The sequence below is a fragment of the Petromyzon marinus genome, chromosome 54 (genome assembly GCF_048934315.1).
Source record: "Petromyzon marinus isolate PM22_M1 ecotype Great Lakes invasive population chromosome 54, UKy_Petmar_22M1.pri1.0, whole genome shotgun sequence".
NCBI lineage: Eukaryota > Metazoa > Chordata > Hyperoartia > Petromyzontiformes > Petromyzontidae > Petromyzon > Petromyzon marinus.
The window spans coordinates 252,066-275,366 of NC_133720.1; the positions used below are offsets into that span (position 1 = coordinate 252,066).

A 23,301-nucleotide genomic window follows, 5' to 3' on the forward strand; every position below is an offset into this window, starting at 1 on the left:
ATACGTGACAGGGAAGGCTGCAATGCAGGATGGATGGGACAGACGAAGATGGAGGAAGTAGTAATTCATGGACAGGGGTTGGCAACCTGCGGCTCCTTTAAGGACTGCTTCATGACGTTAAGGACCCTTTCGTATTCAAATGCATTGCGGCTCCTGAAATATTTTGGTTATTTTTTTTACCGAATTCGAAAAAAAATGGCTGATCTTGTTATTTTGGTTGTCAGCCCCAGTTCATGGAGTAGCGCAAGGTTTTCATCTTGACCTTGAACGAGTGAGCAGTGCGGACCACTGCAGTACCAGTGGTTGGGGCCATCGACAGGACATGTGCAACGGTGCACAATGCACAGATTAGAGCAGGTACATCGAGGATGCTCTTGCAGTGACCATCGACAGCTCCAGGTCACAGGGGAGGCGGAAGATATCGGGTAGGGACGCAAGATGAGGAAGGGGCTCTCCTCGTAGGACATTCCCCTTCACAACCCTACATGATCCTACACAAGCCTGCACAATCCCAACAATGAGCTCTGAATAAGATTGCGCAACCACCTGTAAACGCCCAACAGCACAGTGCAAGTTTATTTTCGGAATGTTCCACGCATTGCAAATGTGAAAAAAAAACATTTAAATAAAGTTTAAAGTCTGGTCGTCTGTGTGATAGGCGAGGAAGTGGCACCGGGTGCATGTGTGGGGTGGGTGAGGAGGTGAGGGGTGAGTGAGGACGTGTGAGGTGGGTGAGGAGGTGAGTGAGGTGGTGAGGGGTGGGTGAGGAGGTGCGAGGTGGGTGAGGAGGTGCGAGGTGGGTGAGGAGGTGAGTGAGGAGGTGAGGGGTGGGTGAGGAGGTGAGGAGGTGAGGGGTGGGTGAGGAGGTGAGGGGTGGGTGAGGAGGTGAGGGGTGAGTGAGGAGGTGCGAGGTGGGTGAGGAGGTGAGGGGTGGGTGAGGAGGTGAGGGGTGGGTGAGGAGGTGAGGGGCGGGTGAGGAGGTGCGAGGTGGGTGAGGCGATGAGGGGTGGGTGAGGCGGTGAGGGGTGGGTGAGGAGGTGAGGGGTGAGTGAGGAGGTGCGAGGTGGGTGAGGAGGTGAGGGGTGGGTGAGGAGGTGAGGGGTGGGTGAGGAGGTGAGGGGTGGGTGAGGAGGTGAGGGGTGGGTGAGGAGGTGAGGGGTGGGTGAGGAGGTGAGGGGTGGGTGAGGCGGTGAGGGGTGGGTGAGGCGGTGAGGGGTGGGTGAGGTGGTGAGGGGTGGGTGAGGAGGTGAGGGGTGGGTGAGGAGGTGAGGGGTGAGTGAGGAGGTGCGGGGTGGGTGAGGAGGTGCGAGGTGGGTGAGGAGGTGAGGGGTGGGTGAGGAGGTGCGAGGTGGGTGAGGAGGTGCGAGGTGGGTGAGGAGGTGAGTGAGGAGGTGAGGGGTGGGTGAGGAGGTGAGGAGTGGGTGAGGAGGTGAGGGGTGGGTGAGGAGGTGAGGGGTGAGTGAGGAGGTGCGAGGTGGGTGAGGAGGTGAGGGGTGGGTGAGGAGGTGCGAGGTGGGTGAGGCGATGAGGGGTGGGTGAGGCGGTGAGGGGTGAGTGAGGAGGTGCGAGGTGGGTGAGGAGGTGAGGGGTGGGTGAGGAGGTGAGGGGTGGGTGAGGAGGTGGGTGAGGCGGTGAGGGGTGGGTGAGGCGGTGAGGGGTGGGTGAGGAGGTGAGGGGTGGGTGAGGAGGTGAGGGGTGAGTGAGGAGGTGAGGGGTGGGTGAGGAGGTGCGGGGTGGGTGAGGAGGTGCGAGGTGGGTGAGGAGGTGAGGGGTGGGTGAGGAGGTGAGGGGTGGGTGAGGAGGTGCGAGGTGGGTGAGGAGGTGAGGGGTGGGTGAGGAGGTGAGGGGTGGGTGAGGAGGTGCGAGGTGGGTGAGGAGGTGAGGGGTGGGTGAGGAGGTGAGGGGTGGGTGAGGAGGTGCGGGGTGGGTGAGGAGGTGCGAGATGGGTGAGGAGGTGAGGGGTGAGTGAGGAGGTGAGGGGTGGGTGAGGAGGTGAGCGAGGCGTCAGGCCCCGATGCACAGGGCCCCCCCGCACGGCTCCCCAGCCGTGAAGACGCCGTAGACGTTGACGAGAGGGAACATGGACAGGGCCCCGACGGCCGAGCCCAGCTGCTCCACGGCGCCGCAGAAGAGCAGCGCCGAGTGTCCCTGGTCGCGGAGCACCACCCCCACCATGACCTTGACGTAGGAGAGCGTGCCCGTGAACAGCACCCAGGCCAGCACCTGGGGGGGAGGGAGGGGAGAGGCGAGAGGGCAGCACGCGAGAGGGCAGCACGCGAGATGCCGAGCCCCGAGTTCAACCCCTGCCGGGTGGCGTCTCTCGACTGAGCAACGCTCTAACGCACGTTACATTGTTGCACGTTACATTGTTACACGTTACATTGTTACACGTTACATTGTTCACGTTACATTGTTGCACGTTACATTGTTACACGTTACATTGTTGCACGTTACATTAGTGCACGTTACATTGTTAACGTTACATTGTTGCACGTTACATTGTTACACGTTACGTTGTTGCACGTTACATTAGTGCACGTTACATTGTTACACGTTACAATAGTGCACGTTACATTGTAACACGTTACATTAGTACACGTTACATTGTTACACGTTACATTAGTGCACGTTACATTGGTACACGTTACATTAGTGCACGTTACATTGTTACACGTTACATTAGTGCACGTTACATTGTTGCACGTTACATTAGTGCACGTTACATTTTTACACGTTACATTAGTGCAGGTTACATTGTTACACGTTACATTAGTACACGTTACATTAGTGCACGTTACATTGTTACACGTCAATGTATTGTTGCATGTTACCTTAACAGTACAAACATTACCTCACTATACTGTGCTGTACCTTTTTTTGCTGCTAAACGGCGTCAGTTGGCAGCTAGGCTAGGGGACAATAACGAAGTTGCTTCTCGCCAGCTCCGTGTCCTGTAACGTCGTTCAGTTGCGAGTCAGGAATCGTGACACTCGCCACTGGTTTTGCTTCGGAAAAGCGTCGCCGAATCTCAACGCTCTTTCGTTTCCATAGGGAGCTGCCGACGTTCCGCAGCAGGGGGCGGCGTAGCTGCTGCCGCCGTCTACGGTCCCGAACGCAGCCACTTGCAGGTAATCTTTCGGAATCGGAATGTTTGGTCACCACCGGCTACAGTTTCACGTTTATTTTAGCTCAGGGGTTGTGTGTTCATCATGTTGTGTTTTGTGCTCTGCGGGGAATTACGGGGAGCGCTCTGTATTTCCAGGGAAGATTTCACCTTAGGTTTGTTTTTTTTCACGTGAACACAAGTGTCCAATCAGCCATGTGGGCTCAAACACGTGCATTGGCCCATTCGCTCGTGTGTGAACCCAACTGATCAGGTTGGGAGGAGAAGTTTGAAGATGAAATGACGAACAAGTTCCTCAGCCACCCATGTAAAATGACCCCGACTGTGATATGTAATCTCGGGTGGGTGACAGTCCGCGTGATGGCGAGTGTGAGGGGGGAGACGGCGGAGCAGAGAGTCAAGTCGGTTAATGTAAGTGGTCCTTACTATGAGGATGGTGCCCGCGTCTGTGCCGAGCAGCAGAGGACACGGACTCATGATGGCCATGGCCAGGATGTAAGCACCAAAGACAGAGCCCAGCAGGGTCAGCATGGACAGGACCAGCTGTGACCTGCACACAATGGGAGCCACACATTCATCGCTAACGTCACCATTCACCCACAAAACAGAACGTTGAGCCGTTATTTATTTATTATATGAGGTGCGGTGAATGTGGAGTGAGTGCCAAGGTGCTGACACAAGACCGACCGGCTGGGCTTGAAGATGGCGACGAAGCAGGCGATGGGGTTGGCCAGGGCGGCCAGCGTGGCACTCAGGTGGTAGGCCGTGTTGCCGTAGGGCAGGCACGAGTAGGACTGCACGGAGGGCAGCACCCCGTTAGTCAGCCCATTGGCCCAGGCCAGGATGAGGAAGATTGCGACGAACTCGAGACGAGAGAGCGAGCGACAGGAGCTCGCGTCCGTCCTGCCAACGCACAACCTGACGGCGTCACTCGGCCATTCACTCGACTGGCCGAGAGGTCGGCTCGTGCTCGTGTGGGCTGTTTCAGTGGACACAACTGTACCCCCGACTCCTTATCATTCATGCTATCGGCAGACTCTTTTCCGCGGGCCACTTATCCGTAAAACCCTATTTTCGATCGATCTGATAAACACCTAATTATTCACGGGTAATTACTCATATTATGCGTGTGTTTCACAGATAAGGAGTTAAAGTCATCCAATTATCCATGTTTAGCTGCAGGTAAAGATCACACACAAGTGTCCGGCTGCAAGACCCAAACTCATTGCACCGTGTGCTCAATGAGTAAGGGGAGTGAACTGGAAATGGTGTAAAATGTATCCTGTTATTGACATTTATTCACCGATAACCGTGGGGATAACAATTGTTTTCGTGGATAGGTGTGGATAATAGAATCTGCCAGTAACGGACCCCCTATTCTCGATTTCTGACAGATGGCAGCAGTGCCTCACCGAGGGTAGTTCTCCAATTTACAACGCCACATTTCAGCAGTGTTGACTTGGTGCTTATAAAGAGTCAAACAACATTGAGCTCATCTACCATCACAGGGTAGGTGACAGGCTGGAGCAGTGCGAGCACTCGTGCCTCAGAGTAAGAAGTTCCTAGGTTCGATTCTCAACTAGGTTCGTCCTTTTATGTGCCGAGTTTGTATGTTTTCCCCTTGTTCTGCATGGAATTCCTCTGGAGTTTCTGTTTTTTTTTTTCCCATGGCTTAACATGCAATGTAAATGGTTATTGGCCACACATCCTAATGCTGAAAAATTACCTGAAATTTATTCAATTGGGATTACGCACAGCAGCAACGTTGTCCCTACTGTGAAAACTAGGCAGGACCCTCCGGTAAAAGACAACACATTCGGTAATAACACTGTGGCCTTAAAAAGAAACAGACTCGGCAACGTTTTGGGAATTGGCTCTTCATCGCACATGAAAAACATAATATAAAGAGTGGTCATTGTCAAAAATGTTGCCTTATATATTTTATTTTAAGGCCAGTTATTTACGAATGTGCTAAGTTTGTTAATTGTACACATTGAACTTCTTTCACACCGTACGTGGCCAACCATGCTAATCGTAGGTGCTTAGATAACTGCTAATTGTGTTTGCGCACCACTGCCAATACAGCAGCATCACCAAATAATGTATTTAATCCTGAAAATTTTGAGAAGCAGTGAGGCCTTGCTGGATAAACAAGCGTAATGATGAAATACAAATCTTTACATATGCTCTGAACCGGCTCCACTTTTGACAACCCACTCGTATAAAGAAATGGCACTCACTGCAGGGCAAGGTTCTGCCAGAGTACATGACAAAGGTCACAGTGCAAATGTAACAAGACTGACTCTCAGCTCAGATTTGCTGACCTATAAAATCTTTATACAGTAATCTCTTTGGAAACAACTTCTGAAGATCAAGAACGTGTGATGCTATTTATGGATGAATGACTGAAATTTTATATAAAGTGGGAACCTGTGAATATGCAATCTCTCGCTTAAAGGATGCTTGTTTAGGGTTAGGATTCTCGAATGAAGGTTTTGAGCACTTGTAAATCACCTTGCGCCCCCAAGCTGGGTTTCAATGTGGCAGCACTCACATCAGTCATATTCCACCGGCCACACTGGTCACAGATGCTCTATACCAAAGGTCATCACGAGGGGAGCTACATCGGTTCAATCCAGAATTGCATTCACATTTTTGGTAGAAAATGTGGATCGATTTGGATGATGCGACACATAACAGCCTTCTTGTGTAATTGTAATCAATGATCAGATCTCGCTGAATCTGTTTTTCGTAATTTATATCAAAGCTCTCGGAATCTGCCACAGGAACCGATCGACTTACCCCACGTACTCCGCGATGGACGGCGACTCAAGAACGTCGAAGGTGTGCGTCGTATCCAGCGCGCTTGGCTCCAGACTCACGCCATTGGACTCCCGCTGAGATGGTTCTCTTTGGCCTGCGGCGGTTACCTCGCCATGCCTTCGGCTGCCCAGGTTCTGGAGTCCCTCGTGTGAGTACTCGCGCCGAGCCAGCGGGAGGTGGTTGAGCATCACGAAGGCGGCCATGGAGGCAGCCATCATGCCGCACAAAATCAGGAAGAAGATCTGCGGAGAGAAGTTGGGTGCCTGGTACTCCGTCTGCACCTCGTAAATCAAGGTTCCGTTGTCGCCCGCCGTTCCGTTGGCGTCGGCGAGGGAAACGTTGACGCAGGTCGAGAAGCCGGCGCCCTGCCCGAGGGCCACGAGGCCCGGCAGCAGACCGCTGAGGCCCTCGCCCACATAGTAGGACGTCATGTAGCCCGGCTGCAGGCGCATCATGAAAGGCAGGAAGGTGACGGAGCTGGTGCAGTCGACGAGGCTGAGGAAGAAGGTGAGCGCCAGCAGCGCCGTGCTCCGATCCGCGCCGGCGATCACCGTCGTGCGGTCCCAGAGGAACGCCAACAGGAGGCAAGCTACGGCACCTAATGCCAAAATTGCGTAGATGATGGGTACCTCGTCCATGCATCCCGGCCGGAAGCGGTGCGCGAGCGTGATGGCGAGTGGGCCCACGTTGGCGAGCTGGATGAGCACCGTGAGGTAGGAGGGCAGGTACCATCCTTCAGGGATCTGCGGCACGAGGACGGGCAGCTCCACCCACATCCCGTTGATGGCGACCCACGATGCCACGCCAAAGACGCACGTGAGAGCATGCACACGCCAGGCCATGGTACTTGCACGGTTACGACGAGCTTGGAGAGAAAGTTGGATGAAATGGTCATATGGATAAACTTGGGAAAATGTTTTTACTTGGCGAGTGATGAACTCGGTAAGGGGATGAATGTGGCAGTAGAGGCAGGTGAAGTTAGAAAAAGGTGGACTAACCTGACCACGAGATGAGACCCTAAGAGGCAGACAAGAGGATGAAGGGAGGCCCAGGGTCACAGACGAGACTGTCGCAGGCAGCCGCTCTCGGCCAGGACCTGAAGACACTCCTCCTGGAGGGAAGGCACCCTTCGCTGTAAAGTAGGGTATCACAATGCCTTGGTTCTCTCCAAGGACAAAGCGCTTCTCAGTTGCAGCACTCGGCCGGTCTGGTCACATGCCTCCTCGCTGCGGCCACGGTGATCCTGTGGCCATGCTGTCTGCGCCGATTGTGCGCTGTTGGTGCAAAACGCGAACTTTCGCAAGCGACTGGCGAAGGGAACGCCCCTGGAGCCATCGTCTGACTAAAGGTACACCTCACTTTGTTGGCACATGTTGCCTCTAGTTAATGTTTATGGTAATTGAAAGTATATGCCGCACTCTGCGTGTAGATTGTTAGCTGTGTGTGCACGCGCAGTAAAGGTGTTCGCTAACAGCATTTACCCGAACAGGCTGTTACAGGCTATATGGGGAAACTTTATGTGCGAGATAAGAGTGAGAGAGTAGTGGTCATAAAATAATTTCATGACTTTGATGAATTAAAACTTGGCCACGCACAATTTTAACTCCGTGTTTGTCACCATCACCAATGGGGGAGACAAAAGTGGACGGACTTCCTCCTGAAGCCCTCTCGCATTACGCGCAAGAGTAGCATAGAACCACCGCACTTGATAGTCAGCCTCCTGGGAATGACCTGCGTAGGATTCAGATACCAAATCGCTACCTCTTGGTATGCATGACCAAAAATATCATCTGGATCATTGGATTCAAAAAGCACGCCGTCCCCTAGCATAGACATGCTGTATGCGAGCTCATAGGCGCACACACAGCCAACACACACAGAAGCCCTTCTTCAAACTCAGTCATTTGACTGGGGAATGTGAAGTATTCACTAATCTTGTTCAGCTGAATGTTCATATTAGGGGCAGCACTCATGCGCCACAGCATGCATATCATTGGCCTTAACTTATCCCAGAGTTGCATTGAAACTTCAAATGATTACTCTGTCGTCGAGCTGTAGAAAACTTCCGAGTTCACATTCTGGGGTTTTTTAAACGGCTTGTAGGTGACCTGCCGAGTCAACAACTCCCGCACTTAAGCTGATTTATCCGAGGAAACTGCCCAAATAAAACTCAACCTTCATGATGTCTCCATGCATTGACATGGACATCAGTCCGCAAGTCAACTCTACGCTGCTGGGTATTTGTCATGTGCACAACTTATTGTTGTGTGGTGCCAATCAGGGTGATGAACACTTGTTATTCAGGGTCAAAGGACACTGCTCTATGGGTCACGCACAACACTAATCATTTTACCAGCGCCCACAACCCAGCCGTCTGCTCGCACGCAAAACCTAACGATCCGAGCACCCCGCAAGCCCCATTACGTGCGACCGCGACCGCACCCCTGGCGCGATTATAGCGAGGCAGCTTCACATCGACAGCGTGCACACAGGACCAGGATGCGCTCCGTCTCTAGGACTCATCCCAATATCATGGCTCGATATGAAAGTTCAGACGATACGAATTTCTTTGGCTTTGGAATGACCCAATACCAAGAATTGAGGTCGCTAAGTTGACATCACCTCTGTGCTCTTTCCAACCAAAAAATTGAGTCGATTGGCAGTGGGCGACAACGACAAACCGATACTTACGTAACGTGCGTGATCCAACAATCCAAAAGAGATCCGATGTCTTTGTATAACTAGAAAATCATCCATAGTGTACAGCAAGACACGATAGACGATCAGGTGAAATCAACCTGCAAATCGCGAAACTGTTCATCATGGAACTGCAGCGGTGAGCATTCCCATGCACAGCACTTGGGTGTCAAAAGCATCAAAGTCGCACACAGGCATTAGATGTTGGCTTTGTGAACGTGTATTTGTGGTAGAGTATCTGTATACTTGTTTCATGTCAATTGGAGATCATCGGCAATGTAGAGTACTGCTACTATACAGGAATTATTCCGTATACTGAACGGATACAGCAGATAAACAGGCGCAAGTACTGCTGAGTCCGTTGTACAATATTTTATTATTTCTATAATGATCATTTTGATATCGCTATACAAACCTTTCCAACTATTTGGAAAAACAATAAAACTATACAAATCGTCATCATAAAAAAACAAGGCAAATAGACGGTGAATATTAAAATATTCAAGTGCATGGTCCATTGAATTCTAGGTTAAGCAGAAGGCAATTGCTGCGCGGCCAACGGGAGTGGAATCTCAAAGCTCCCGTTGGGACATGCCAGCTCAGCTCCCCAGCAGGGAGGGAGAGGCCCTGCCCCACCAGGTTGCACAGCAACCAGCAGCCGTCTCTCGACGAGCAGCGCCGTTCCTTCTGCACGGCAATCAGGTCACTCACTTGCTCGGGACGACGGCTCTTCCCATCAACTAATGGGCTGCAATTTCCTAGCAGCCAATCTACACTGACACACTTAATACAAAGCCAAAATACACCGGAAACAGGACACGACGCACAATATCATCTGGAAATAAATAACGATCTCCTTGCGAAGGAAGACGTCGGGCGCTGGTGACCTCGCATCGGCACGCACCTCGCTCAACCACCCCGCCCGTGTTCCTTTTCAGGGGTTTCTCATCATTCACATAATTTAATTAAGTTCAATGTGCTGCCCATTACAGCACGGCAACATCTTGAAAATCAGAGTGCCCGGGGAATACTCAGACATACATGGGGGCAACACTCAGTGATGCCATCTCCCTGCCACACAACTACACCAAGCAGGCCCTGGCTTTACCCATGAGACCAGGAGAGTCTCATTTGCAAGAGTGACCTTGGGCACTAAGCGCTTAGACAAACCGAGATTTGTGGCACTCAGCAGGACACCTGTCTTCTAAGTAGACCGAGAGATTATACTTTCAAATATAACGAGTTGAGTGATTACAACTGTGACAATGCCAACGTAAGGCTTTTTCATCCATCAGTGTATAAATAACAGACGATTAACATTGATAACAATACTGGAGGTCTCATAACACGTTAAATGAGGTTAGGAGCGAGTGTTGAACCATATGTTCATGTCTGTACATGTGTCACGGCTCCATCAGAACACTCCCAAAAACATCACCAAAATCACAAGCAAATAAATACTATAATGGGAAATGTAAAGCGGTATCTGATTAAGTGCCGGTGAAGTGGTCAAATATTAAAGGCCAACGCTAATGTCATGGTGTGAACTTTTGTGTGACCATCTGTGACTTTTATGCAAAGATCAAACTCCCTTTGAACAAGAGAACCATTCTCCCTTAATCCGGGATGCAACCCAGGTCTCGGTCCATTGATATGGGTATTAGCTCTCCAGAGACGTCCAGCCACATCTGTCGACCCGTCTTGCGAGAGAGGTCTGACACAACTGCGCATGCACGTGGGAGTTTTTTGTGGGTGCACCGAATTAAAAAATAAATGGTTATTATGCTGGCCTACTCCTGCCAGTGGTGTCACACACAGGTTCACCACAGCCCACTTATCAACTTATGGCATTCTCTGCAGGAATCACGCGTGGTGACAGGAAGCGAACTGCCACTCCACGACCCCAACAGTGACTGGCGCTCAGCCGCTTCACAACGACTCGAAATCCTGTCACCCGCTTTCTGAAGGCTGCTTTTGGTCTGCAATGCTTTTCAATTTGACGGATCGTTGGAGGTTTCAGGTGACACTTTGTACCATATCTCTAACTGGTGCCTCCTTCTTACCGAATGTGTGCTGTGGATGAGTGATGAGGTGCATTGTCAGGATCAATGTTTAGTGATGTCTCCAATCCCGTTGAGTGGAATCGAGCCTTAAACGTGCAGTCTTTTGCCTCAAGCACATGAAATAAACTACCAGCATTTTATACAAATGTCCACTTGGTTTCTTCATAACTCTTCAGAGTAAAAGCATACTATCTCACGGGCCATTTTAACATACATGCTTTTACAATGTTTTATATATTTTTACGTATTGTTTTAATTCAAGGGTATTTTTAAGGAACAGACTTGCTGCTACTATTGAAGGTTACCCGGCTAAACTTTGGCCTAGATGCTTCAAGTTGGGAACAGGGTTTACAGAGAAACTGCGTTTACAATGCCAGTTGGGACGACCTTCCTCATGCCACGGCGCAGCCGTCCGTGATTACCAACATCAGCTGCGTGCGAGCAAACCAGCAGCACACATTGACAACATGCTTCCGGCCTAGTTGTTGTTTGTACAAATAAATTACTAGTTGGAACAACAAATATTACAATTTTGAATATCAAGCAATAACAGTTTTGTCACAATGCACCTGTTGTTAATAAACTAGAAGAACATTTTCTGAAATAACGTCTCAGTTTGACGGGTGGCAGTAGGTCCATTAGATCAACAGTGGTGAGTTATAAAGCATCTTACCACACACAACAAGCGCATATCTGAGCTGTGGTCTCAAATTGGGCAGCTATCGTCCCTGCAACAGCCCCTGTCAGATCTCCCCTCCGGGCCAGCATTTTGACAGCCATGCTGTTGCAACCCTCCCAATCCACATCGGGCACGAACCACAACATCTCACACTCTTAGCCACGATTCCATGGCTGCTTTTCTCCTTCGTGCCAAGGCCTTCGTCTTTAACTCCGAACAAATACAGTATGGCTGCTACTACTGTACAAAGCACAAATATGGACAAAGTTGGAATCCTGCTGCTGTCACATCTGGAGTGGAGGACCCAGTTTCTACCTCGCAGCGCTTGATAGGAATCAACGTAAATCAGTCAGGGTGATTGATGATCCAGAACTCGGATTCACTCAGGTCACTCGCTTATCAGTGGTCTGTTACCTCCCTATCACTCTGATAGCCTTTACACGACCATGGTTACTGTTCCCGTGAACTTCACTCATTGACTCCTCCACCCATGAGTGACTGTTTCGTCTCATCCACACTGTTCCACCAACACACTACAGCTCACAAAAACACTCACCCACTCATCCATTCACCCACCTATTCGCAGACTCACCTACTCGCTCACTACACGGCAGGCCATAACACACTGCCCAGCTTTGTAATTCCATCCCATTGTCTCTATTCTTAAGCTCTTCCTGCCTTGCTAAATTTAAGAAACATGTCAACTCTTACTCTTTGGTTCTATTCGGTAAAGTCACGTAAAAAAAAAATAACGACGTTTCGGCCACAACACAAGTGGCCTTCATCAGGTGAAGGGAGTAGACTGTCTCGAGGACAGCGCTGGAGTGAACACAGCCAAGCTCAGACCGCGACCTTTAAGCTGTGAGAGGAAGCAGAGCGCCTTGACAAAGGAATTAGCATAAAATTAGCATTTAATTGGCGGACTTAGCATGATGAATGATGTACAGGGGGGGAGCAAGTGCAGACCGGCGAGGGGGGGAGGGGGGGGGTAGTTTACATATTGATGGTCTGAAAAGGGAATTTCTGCAGCTGCGAAGTTTTGGGATACCACTACTTGAAAAAATATACTGTACCATTGAAAATTAGTTTAATGTTTGGTTTTATTCAGAACATCTTTCCAATGGTTGCTTAATTTGAAACCATCCTCTCGGTTGAAATTGTCTGTTTGTAAATCTGAATTGCCTCGTGAACAAATCTCTGATAAAAACCCGTGGGTTTTCAAAGAACCTTGGTATCGGAGAAAATTATATCGTGATCACCCAGTGTTGTAACAGTGATCAGCTGTTACAACAGATTTGAAACACGGCAGAACGAATTCTTCTGCCGTAGCTGACCACTGTGGGTGATCACGATATAATTTTCTCCGATACCAAGGTTCTTTGCAAACCCACGGGTTTTTATCAGAGATTTGTTCACGAGGCAATTCAGATTTACAAACAGACACAATTTCAACCGAGAGGATGTTTTCATATTAAGCAACCATTGGAAAGATGTTCTGAATCAAACCAAACATTTAACTAATTTTCAATGGTACAGTATATTTTTTCAAGTAGTGGTATCCCAAACTTTCGCAGCTGCTCAAATTCCCTTTTCACACCATCAATAAGTAAACTCCCCCTCCCCTCCTCGCCGGTCTGCACTTGCTCCCCCCCTGTACATCGTTCATCATGCTAAGTCCGCCAATTAAATGCAAATTTTTATGCTAATTCCTTTGTCAAGGTGCTCTGCTTCCTCTCACACAGCTTAAAGGTCGCGGTCTGAGCTTGGCTGTGTTCACTCCAGCGCTGTCCTCTAGACAGTCTGCTCCCTTCACCTGATGAAGGCCACTTGTGTTGTGGCCGAAACGTCGTGAATTTTTTTTTACGTGACTTTACCGAATAGAACCAAAGAGTATGGATCCTTGCAGTCACGAAAGCTTTAAATCTAGAAATGTCAACTCTTGCCTACCACAATTCCCATAGGGCAGTTTGTTCCTGGCCGCTTAACATTTTGGGCCTGTGCTCAGCAACTACATAAAAAATTACAGCGACACAGCCGCACCCTGAGGTGCAGGGCGCACTGAGAACCCACGGCCGTGTTCTGAACCAAAATCCTCGCGGCAAGACAACAGCAGCACCGCGAGGCGGGCCGGCGCTGCCGTGCCTGGTCGCCCACGCTACAGCTTCGCGGCTGTGTCACGGGCAGCACAGGGTCACGTGGGGTCACGCAGAGTCGCGAGGGGCAACCCGAGGCTTCGCGGGGCTACGCGGGGCAGGAGCTGGAGCAGGGGTCGCCGGGCGTGAAGAGGTGGTAGACGTTGACGAGGGGGAACACGGCAAGGGCGCCAAGCGCCGAGCCGGCCTGGATGGCGGCGCCGCACCACAGAAGTGCCGCGTGGCCGCGCTGGTGCAGCACCGTGCCGATCATCACCTTGAGGTACGAGAAGAGGCCCACGAAGAGCACCCACGCCAACACCTGGCAGACACGCGAGGTTCACGGCTCAGTGGGAATCACTCTCTCCGGTGTCACCAATACGCAGCGATCATGATTGGCATGATAAGCAAATGATGGTGATGATGAGGATTAGATGATAAAATACAGGCATACAATGCAAGGCAATGTGCAGACTGGAATTATCAGAATATCGAAAATGTAACGCTACCCGCAGACGCACGGCGACGGCGCGTATGAAGTGCGGCACACGGCGGGGCGCTGTCAACGCTCACCACTAGGACGCTGCCGCTCGGCTTGCCCAGCAGCGGGGGGCACGGGCTCAGCACGGCCAGCGTCATGATGTAGCTGCCCACCAGCACGCCCAGCAAAAACAGCAGGCCCAGCACGGGGCTCGACCTGCAGGCGCCGGTCATTCGTTCCATGTTACCACGTACAGACAGGAGGTGCCTGCTCTGCCAGTGGCAGCTGATACTGTGCATGTTATCAGGGCACTGAAACAGCACCGTCCAGACCATGGGTTTAAGAACTCAAGAGCGAAGCAGCAGTCAAGGTGACTGATGATCCACAACTCGCTCACTCACTCACTAGTGGTCAGTCGCCTCCTCTTCTATCATCACTACCACGGTTACAGCTTCCATGAATTTCACTCAATGATTCCTCCACCCGTGTTTATGGCCTACTAGGCTTGTCGACTAACTGCTTGTCACAATAACACACTCATTCATCCATCCTCTCACTCACCCACCCACTCTCTAACTCATCTACTCACCCACTCGCTCACCACACTGCAGGTCACCTCACTTCTCTTTCTGCTTCTCCCCTCGCACTGGTCCACTCTGGAATTCCCTCCTCCCATTGTCATCTCTTTTCTCAAACTCTTATAATCACCTTGCTCAATTGAAGATATGTGTTTAACACTTAACTGTTACAACTTTAACATTGTTTATTGCTAGTCGCTTGAATTCCTGGCCCTTTGTGCCCGTGCTTAGCAACTGTGTTTAAATTATACATATATACATTACACAAATTGGAGTTCCACTACCGCATCCTGGTGGGGGCTGCCCCTGGGCGTGAGGCCTCACCGGCAGGGCAGGCCCATGGTGAGGAAGCAGGCGAGCGGGTTGGCAATGCTGCTGAGCACGGCGCTCAGGTGGAACACGCTGCCACCGTACGGGAGGCAGGCGTACGTCTGCACGGAGGGCAGCACGCCATTGGAGAGCGCGTTGGACAGCAGCAGCAGCGTCAGTAGGTACAGCACGCTGCTTACGCACAGGCTCTGCGGGGAATGCACGCGGCAGTGGCGACACCACGTCATCGCACATGAGGCCAAATAAATCAATACATTCCGCCCTTTTTTAACGCTACTTACGATGATGTTAATACTCAAGCTTCAGAATACCATACCAAGACATCATAAACATAATATTTCAGTGGTAATGTCCAAGTTTGAAAGATGCACTCTGTGGCACACTAAAAGAGGTCAGGGTAAGTGACAGGGTGACTCCCGGTTTATCTTCGTCTAAACTACCCAACACCGATCACCTTCCTCCCTTCTCTTTCAACCGTAACTAAATCCCCGGTCTTCTGAGCAAACTTTCTGAGGTCACGTCGTAAAAGCTGGGCGGCCCTGTACGTGTGAACTCCCGAGGGCGACGTCGCCGGGCAGCGAGGCTCACCTCCCCCTCCTCCTGCCGCTTGGTGAGCACCGCTTGGCCCCTGTCGTGGTCGGGCAGGACGAGCACGTCTCCGTTGGAGGCGAGCGAGTCGGGAGACGCGACGTATAACACGTCGCTCTTGAGCTGCGACTCCTCCTCGCGATCGTCCAGGATTGCGTTCTTATTCTGCCCCGGGTTCAGGTCCTCACCTGAGCCACGCAACACGCAGGCTGCCATGTTCAAGCAGGCCTCGGTCACCCAAGTTTCGTGCCCCAGTCGAGACAGGGGAATGCCGGCCGCAAGCAGACAACACCGCGTTCACCTACACAATCAGAATTTCCAGCAAGATTGACTCGATGCACGTGATTTTTTTATAAGTAAACAAATTCCCATGGTATCTCTTGTCTTCAATGATTCTAGGCATTGTGTCTATCAGATGCAATAGGTGAGGGAGGGACAGAGGAGGTGAGGAAGGGAAGGAGGGAGAGGTGAGGGAGGGGAATGAGGTGAGGAAGGGAATTACGAGGTAAGGAAACAAAGGAGAGGTGAGGGAATGAGGTGGAGGGAAGGAGGAGGTGAGGGAGGGAACGCGGAGGTGAGGGGATGGTACCGGCGGGGGCCCCAGGCCGCAGCCGCACGAGGGCAGCGAAGGCGCAGGCCGAGGCGAGTAGCAGGGTGCACGTGACCGAGAAGAAGGCCGACACGGAAAAGCGCTCCTCCAGGTAGCGAACGTGTGACGCCGGGGCCGAGGCGTTCCCCGTCATGTTCACGCACTCGGCGGCGCCCACGCCCTGCGCCAACGCAGCCGCAGAGGGCAGTAGCGCGCTCAGGCCCTGACCCACGAAGAAGGTCTTGACGTGCTCCGTGGAGAAGCGGTACATGTGCGGGAGGAAGGTGACGTTGGAGGTGCAGCACACGAACGAGAGCGCGAATGCCAGCACCAGGTAAGGGACGCTGTGCGTGCGGCCCGACACAGGCGCCGTCATGGACCATGTGACGGCGAGGCAGGCACATGCCACCACCGCCAACACCTGCGGGGAGAGCAGCCACGTCACGCGGTGCCACCGCCACACCCCGCACGCAGCCCCTCTTGTCGCAAGTCACACGGCACTGCGTGATTTACACTTTGTCACTTCCTGATTTTGTTTTGCAACACAGGTACGCACTGTATGTGTATGTGTACGCACGATGTGTAGCCTATAAGTGACTGGTGGGGTAAGTGCTGTTAGCGAGCACCAATGAAGGCCGGTACGCCACACGAAGGGCATGGATGGCCAGTACCACACCCAACGACCTTGGACTCCCCAGTGGTGATGCTTATACATCGCTCCAGGTACTCATTTGAGGCTGAGTTGACCTAGGGGAGGCCCAGGACTGGTTAAAATAATCGTCACTGGTGTTGGCCATGAGCGGGACTCGAACTCGGGTCATCGGGTTCGTAGCGCAGCGCACTAACCGCTACACTACCGCTCCCCAAACACACACACGGGGACACACACACAACAACGGCCGTCATTTACCAAAAAGTGGTGGTGATGCCATCACCGCACAGCGCATTTTGATGCTGCTGGCAGTGTAAACTTGCTGTGTTTTAGCCACAAACACGGCTGTGTCTTACCAAACCATCCAAGATCGATTCCTGGCCATGGCTACAGCATTGGCAAGGGGTATCTGATCCTATGTTACACTTCCCTTAGGTTGACTCTGCCTTAAATTAGTACCTGGTGCAGTGTATGAGCATCAGCACTGGGGAAACAAAGGCAGTCGAGCGTGGCGCTCACCACACCGTGCCGACCTTCATAGGTGCTCGCTAAAAGCACTTGCTTCAACAGCCTGTTACAGGCTACAAGGGGGATCTATGTTATAAATATACCATATATAATAAAGTACAGACTGGGAGGCCTGAACCCTGCCCTCCCTCCTGCCTGACCAGCCCAGCCCAAGGAGGCCTGGCGAGGGATCTGGGCAAGGAATGGTGCCTGCTCATCCAATGAATAAAAAATCGAGCGATAAACGAGGCTTGAGAAAAATATCTTTGAAGCCATCCCAGAGGGTGTGCTGCGCATGCAACAAGATCACATGAGAGAGGGCGAATGAGTAACACTGGGTGGAAGCCTGAGATCCACACCCAGGTGGTGGATGGGAGGCAATTGGTCGCTCGTCCTCTGGCTGACACCTAGATGACGTGGATGATGATGGATGTGGATGATGATGGATGTGGATGATGATGCATGTAGATGATTGTGATGTGGATGATTCGACGTGGATGATAGTGGTGGTGATGATAGTGACGTGGATGATGAAGATGGTGATGATGGTGATGTGGATGATGACACGTGGATGATGGTGGTGGTGATGATAGTGACGTGGATGATGAAGATGGGGATGATGGTGATGTGGCTGATGACACGTGGATGCTGGTGGTGATGACGACGGTGATGTGCATGCCATGGCCGGTGGCGTTGCCATGGAGACCTGGATGACGTGGATGAGGACGCGCTCATTGAGCCGGCCCGGGGCGAAGCGCTGCGTGATGGTCACGGCGATGGGGCCCACGTTGGCCAGGGCCACCATGACGGTGAGGTAGGAGGCGAGGTCCCAGCCTGCGGAGCAAGCGGAGACGCCGCCACTCAGCGGTTAAACTCCGCAACAAAACGGCGCATGCGGGGAAACACCGGCACTGCTCAGTGAATCAGTAGACTAGACGCCTCCTTCACACATCTGTACCTCCACGTATAAATAAATACAAGTGTTTTTTTGCAGATTCCAACGGCTACACAAATTTCTTGAATGCCTATTTCAGCGCCATTGATTCAACACCAAGCAAAATACCGATTAATTTGTTATGCCTTTTAAAGTTTTCACCTACTGTATTTTGCTCCAACGTCTAGAGTGGATGCGTTTGCTGAGTGTCTGAGTGGGACGTCTGCTTTGCGTCTTCTCGCAGTAGTAACACTCGTGCCTCCCAGCAAGAAGGTCCTGGGTTCGATTCCTGACTCGGGCCTCTCTCTGTGTGGAGTTTGAATGTTCTCCCCCTGTTCTGCATGGGTTTCCTCCGGGTCCTCCTATTTCCTTTCATAAGTATTGGCCAAACATCCCAGTGCTAAAGAATTACCCACAAATTACTCATTTGGGATTCCAAACAGCAGCAACATCGCTGCCTACTGCGAAAACTTTGTGGATATATTCTGTAAGGTCATTTGCTTGAAGAATTAAATCTCTCGTTGATGCCACTAAATTAAATGGATTGTTTTGAACAAGCGCGCTTTAACTCATTAGGGAACGGATTCAAAGCAATGGTGCAGCAACTGTGACCGCCCCGAGATTCAAAAACAAGAGTGGGGAAGCTGTCGAGGCGGCAAGCGGACGGGCGATCGGTCACCCACCACTGCGGTAATAAGGGCAAGAAGGTGGCACCGCCACCACCACCACCACGTACTTTCTGGGAGCACCTTGACCATTACGGGCAGCTCCACCCACAGGGCGTTGACGGCCACCCAGGAGCCCATGCCGAAGAGCGCCACTAGCAAGTGCTCCAGCACGCTGCGGCCCCGCATGTTGCCGCCTCCTCCTGCACACAGGTGCCACGGCACGCAGCACGCAGTCAGTGTCTAGTAGGGGGTGGAACGGTGAATCCATGTGCCAACTTGCATTGGAGTGTTTGCGATTCCATCTCCCGGCGCGGCAGCTGAGACAACGGGGCGAGTTTATGCAATCCCATCCCCTACTGTCTCTTTAGTAATGGGGGGATACTGGAAGAATACGGGAACGACTTATAAACTCCACTCTCACTCTCTCTCACATACACACTCACCATCTCACTGTTCTGCAGAGTGTGTATGAGTGAGATGGTGAGTGTGTGAGAGAGAGTGGCGTTTGTATGTCCCCCCCCTGTTCTGCACGAGTTTCCTTCAAGTTCTTCACTTTCCTCCGAAAGCAGTCTATCTAGAATCGTCATGGCTTGGCACTACTTCTACTGGTACACGCTCTTGCTCTGGGGAGACAGTGGGCAGCACATGCCGCTTCCCTTGACAAAGAACAAGACTGGGAACTGGTGCCCGCACACAATCCCCGCAGCCTTCTGCACCGCGTTACAGTGGCCGGCCCCCACAGAGTCACGCGTCTGGGCGCCCGGGCATCTGGTACTGGTGCCAAAAGCAAGAGGGTACCCACGAGTTTGTTCTCAAGGCTCCCGTGGAGTCACGTGTGGGCAGGTCAAGACCATGGCACTCTGGAAAACCGAGTAGAGGTCTCTGCCTCTTGGAGAATGCAAAATATACAATGAATATTGACAGAGAACTGGGAAGCCTTGGGGCAAATGGCTTGTGCTTCTGAACACCACAGACTTGTATATATGTAAGTATGTTGAACTTTGTTTGCACCGTACGTAGCCAACCGTGTTAATCGGAGGTGCGGGAGCTAATCTATGCCGCTCGTTTTGACTCAATTGGCGTAGAGTTAGAGAGAACAAGTTGGAAGTGAGTAAAATGTGATTTCTTTAAAATAACCTAAGTTTGATTTAAAAAGAATACAGTTTGGTATCAGTTTACAGAAGTGTCAAGAATAGAGCCAAAGGCCAACGCATGCTTCGGCTGCAGAATTTTCCAAGGCAATCACAAAAGGTGGTAAATTATATTGTGCAAAGATTCCGCTTAGAGAAAGATTTAGGGCTCATAAAGGTCAATGTTTTCTCACTGGTATTTTTGTAAAGGGCTTGGAAATAAAAGATGCCGTTGAATGTTTGAAACCCAGCTGTAAATTAGTTTGAACATCCTTGAGAGAGCTTGTCGTGGAGACTCTAGGCGCAACTTTAAAACTCGCCTTTTGCCCGTCCAAGGACAGGTGTATTGCAGTAAATCTGAAACTTGCAAGCGAAAAGCAGGGGGAGAAATCTGAAGCGTTGCTACGGAATTTTGTACACAACAGATTCCCTTCACTCCCAATACTTCAGAACAATCCCCTAATGCCACAAGCTGAAAATGCAGACGTTAGGATAACTCCATTTGTGTTGCACAAATGACAAGGCTTAAACTTGCTTCGAATTATCTGGACTAACAGGCATCATAATTGGCCATGATCAATCCACCGCTCGATGACAGGGCCCGCAGTGATTGTTTTGGTTCGGTATGCCACAAACATGGAGCAGGCTCGTTAAATTGAGCGTGCTGTGGTATAAGAGGCGTTGAGAAGCACCGGTCTGGCAGCCTGTTCCGTGACCAGAGTGCGCGCCTGTCTCAGCACGGCTGTGGAACCGCGTGTCAACTGGGGCAAAGGTGACGGGGGCTGGTCGGTCACGGTGGAAGCGGTCACGCTCCTGCCCCATTCCTTGACCCTAGCGATACGGGCATCTATATAATTGCTTGCCCAGGATTCTATTTATTTTAAATTGTATAAAATACGTGCAAATATTACGCTCCCGTGCCGAGAATGGCACAACACTGAGGGATGTTAACGTGACGGGGAAAGGACTAAACAGGCCGAAAATAAAGCAAGGACGAATGAAAGACAATAAAAAAAGACTGTACAGAGAGGCCAGCACAAACACAGGGTTCAGAAGCGCAGGTAGTAGTACAAGACAACTACAATCGACGATACAGTGCAAAAAGACAGTACAGTTGACAGTAACACACCTGCAGATCCTCACGAGGCAGGAGCTGCTGCCAGCTCCAACCCTCCCACGACAAGGGGCTGCGGTCCTCAATGGCACCGATTGAGTTTCCTCTCGAATCGACACGCGGCTGTTAATTTAAATGTTTTTGTGTGTCCATCGTTGCTACATTAAACTGGTCAACCGAAAGGACACACCGACAAACACTGCACTGCCAACACTTGCTAAAAAAACATGTTTTATCTTTCCACAACGTAAGCCGATTTCCGATTGAGATGGCACGACCGGACCTGGAGGTGCAGACAAAATAAACTCGCGTCGAGCGCGCTGCGGCCACTCGAGTTGCGCTACCGCCACTCGAGTTGCGCTACCGCCACTCGAGTTGCGCTACCGCCACTCGAGCTGCGCTACCGCCACTCGAGTTGCGCTACCGCCACTCGAGCTGCGCTATCGAGCTGCGTGTCATAGATGGCAGCGAGAGGGCAGAGGTGCCTCACGTATTAGTATCAAGGAAGAGAAAATGATTCATAGATCCTCTGCGTTCCAATATCCCAGTGTTTCCAGAACATGGGATTGTAAAACGTAGTCTCCGAATGCAACGCCATTCCAAATGGTTGTGCTGTCCGCTCGCTCTGACCACGTCCACGCGCGGCATCCAGCAAGGTCGTGCAGTTTGGCCATTCCATGGGGCCTGGTTTGTCACTCACTGATGTGTCACTGTTTTATTTTATCAGGTAAGGCCCACTGGGCTACACAGCTCTTTTTTTCAGAAGTAACCTGTCCATAAATGATAGCGCAACGAAGTGGCTTATCGTGCGAACATGTATAGCAGCCTAATTCTCTCAACGCGTATTTCTAAATCGCTATCACTTACATCGCTGCCACTCACCGCAGTGACGTGTCTGATTTGTCAATCACCAAATGGTGATAGCTCGTCACTGTCAGTGCTACGGGCGACAATCACAGCAGCAGAAGAGCACGAGCCGTCAGGCGAAGGTGTTTGTGCTGCACGGTGCTCGTGTCGTGCAAGTTCTGTCGGGCGGAGTGTGTAATGGTACTGAGAGTGTCAGTGGCACTGTGTACTGTACATCGCCACAGCGTGTAGCAGTGAGAAGTAGTTACTCAGCGTGTATGTGGTGGTGGGTCGTGACACTGGAGTGGGTGAGTGGTCGTCCTGTGTGTGTGTGTGTGTGTTATGTGTGTGTGTTGGTGTTGTGTGTGCGGTGAGTGGTCGTCCTGTGTGTGTGTTGTGTGTGCGGTGAGTGGTCGTCCTGTGTGTGTGTTGTTGTGTGGTGTGTGTGTTGTTGTGTGGTGTGTGTGTGCGGTGAGTGGTCGTCCTCTGTGTGTGTTGTGTGTGCGGTGAGTGGTCGTCCTGTGTGTGTGTTGTTGTGTGGTGTGTGTTGTGTGTGCGGTGAGTGGTCGTCCTCTGTGTGTGTTGTGTGTGCGGTGAGTGGTCGTCCTGTGTGTGTGTTGTTGTGTGGTGTGTGTGTGCGGTGAGTGGTCGTCCTCTGTGTGTGTTGTGTGTGCGGTGAGTGGTCGTCCTGTGTGTGTGTTGTTGTGTGGTGTGTGTTGTGTGTGCGGTGAGTGGTCGTCCTCTGTGTGTGTTGTGTGTGCGGTGAGTGGTCGTCCTGTGTGTGTGTTGTTGTGTGGTGTGTGTTGTGTGTGCGGTGAGTGGTCGTCCTCTGTGTGTGCGGTCCGCATCACAGCGCCGCTCTCACCTCGACTCGTGCCTCCGCGCAATCGCAAGCGCCGCGTGACGTCACGCGCGGACGTGACGTGGCGGTGACCCCGTGACCTGTGGGGTCCCAGTCGCAGAATCGCCCCCTGCTGCCACAAGCTGGGCAGGAATCTCCTCGACAATTACAGGAGTCTTGAGACTCGGCGAACGTGGACAGCACACACGTCACATCGTGGTCTAAATTTGGCCAAATTCCCAAATAACTCAGCCAGCTGCGTAGTCACTCTGTGCCACACAGGGACAGCTGCCACTGGGGGTGCCCGTGCAATGACCGTGTTGAGATGCGATTCAAGTCGCTTGCCATAAAACTATTGCATAATGAAAACTGATACTATTAAATTTACTTTACACCCTTTTTACGAACTATACTTGGAGGAACATTTTGTCACAAGAAATGTATTTCATTTGATTATTACATTTGTGTAGCATTTCAGATTTCTGTATCGCAGTTCTTACAATTGGCTTGTGTCTCGAGAAAATT

At 51.4% G+C, this 23,301-nt stretch overlaps 2 protein-coding genes across 5 annotated transcripts; both read right to left on the reverse strand.

Moving 5' to 3' along the window:
• Positions 1 to 549: 549 nt before the first annotated feature.
• Positions 550 to 8,854, reverse strand: LOC116954062 (riboflavin transporter 2-like). The gene is made up of 4 exons (XM_032974474.2): positions 5,927 to 8,854; positions 3,812 to 4,027; positions 3,551 to 3,674; positions 550 to 2,223 (listed from the first exon to the last, which is right to left on the reverse strand). The coding sequence occupies exons 1-4, from the start codon at positions 6,787 to 6,789 to the stop codon at positions 2,005 to 2,007; spliced, it is 1,422 nt and encodes a 473-aa protein (XP_032830365.1). The 5' UTR covers positions 6,790 to 8,854; the 3' UTR covers positions 550 to 2,004.
• Positions 8,855 to 9,001: 147 nt separating this feature from the next.
• On the reverse strand, positions 9,002 to 22,929 carry LOC116954048 (solute carrier family 52, riboflavin transporter, member 2). 4 transcript variants are annotated; one of them, XM_032974453.2, is made up of 8 exons: positions 22,801 to 22,929; positions 18,914 to 19,045; positions 17,950 to 18,077; positions 16,085 to 16,505; positions 15,496 to 15,683; positions 14,902 to 15,095; positions 14,092 to 14,215; positions 9,002 to 13,840 (listed from the first exon to the last, which is right to left on the reverse strand). In XM_032974453.2, the coding sequence occupies exons 2-8, from the start codon at positions 19,029 to 19,031 to the stop codon at positions 13,628 to 13,630; spliced, it is 1,386 nt and encodes a 461-aa protein (XP_032830344.1). In that variant the 5' UTR covers positions 19,032 to 19,045; positions 22,801 to 22,929; the 3' UTR covers positions 9,002 to 13,627. The 4 variants fall into 4 exon arrangements, with proteins under 4 accessions (XP_032830344.1, XP_032830345.1, XP_075908166.1 ...); XM_032974454.2 differs by lacking the exon at positions 22,801 to 22,929 and adding an exon at positions 21,972 to 22,794; XM_076052051.1 differs by lacking the exon at positions 22,801 to 22,929 and adding an exon at positions 21,957 to 22,794.
• Positions 22,930 to 23,301: the final 372 nt, after the last annotated feature.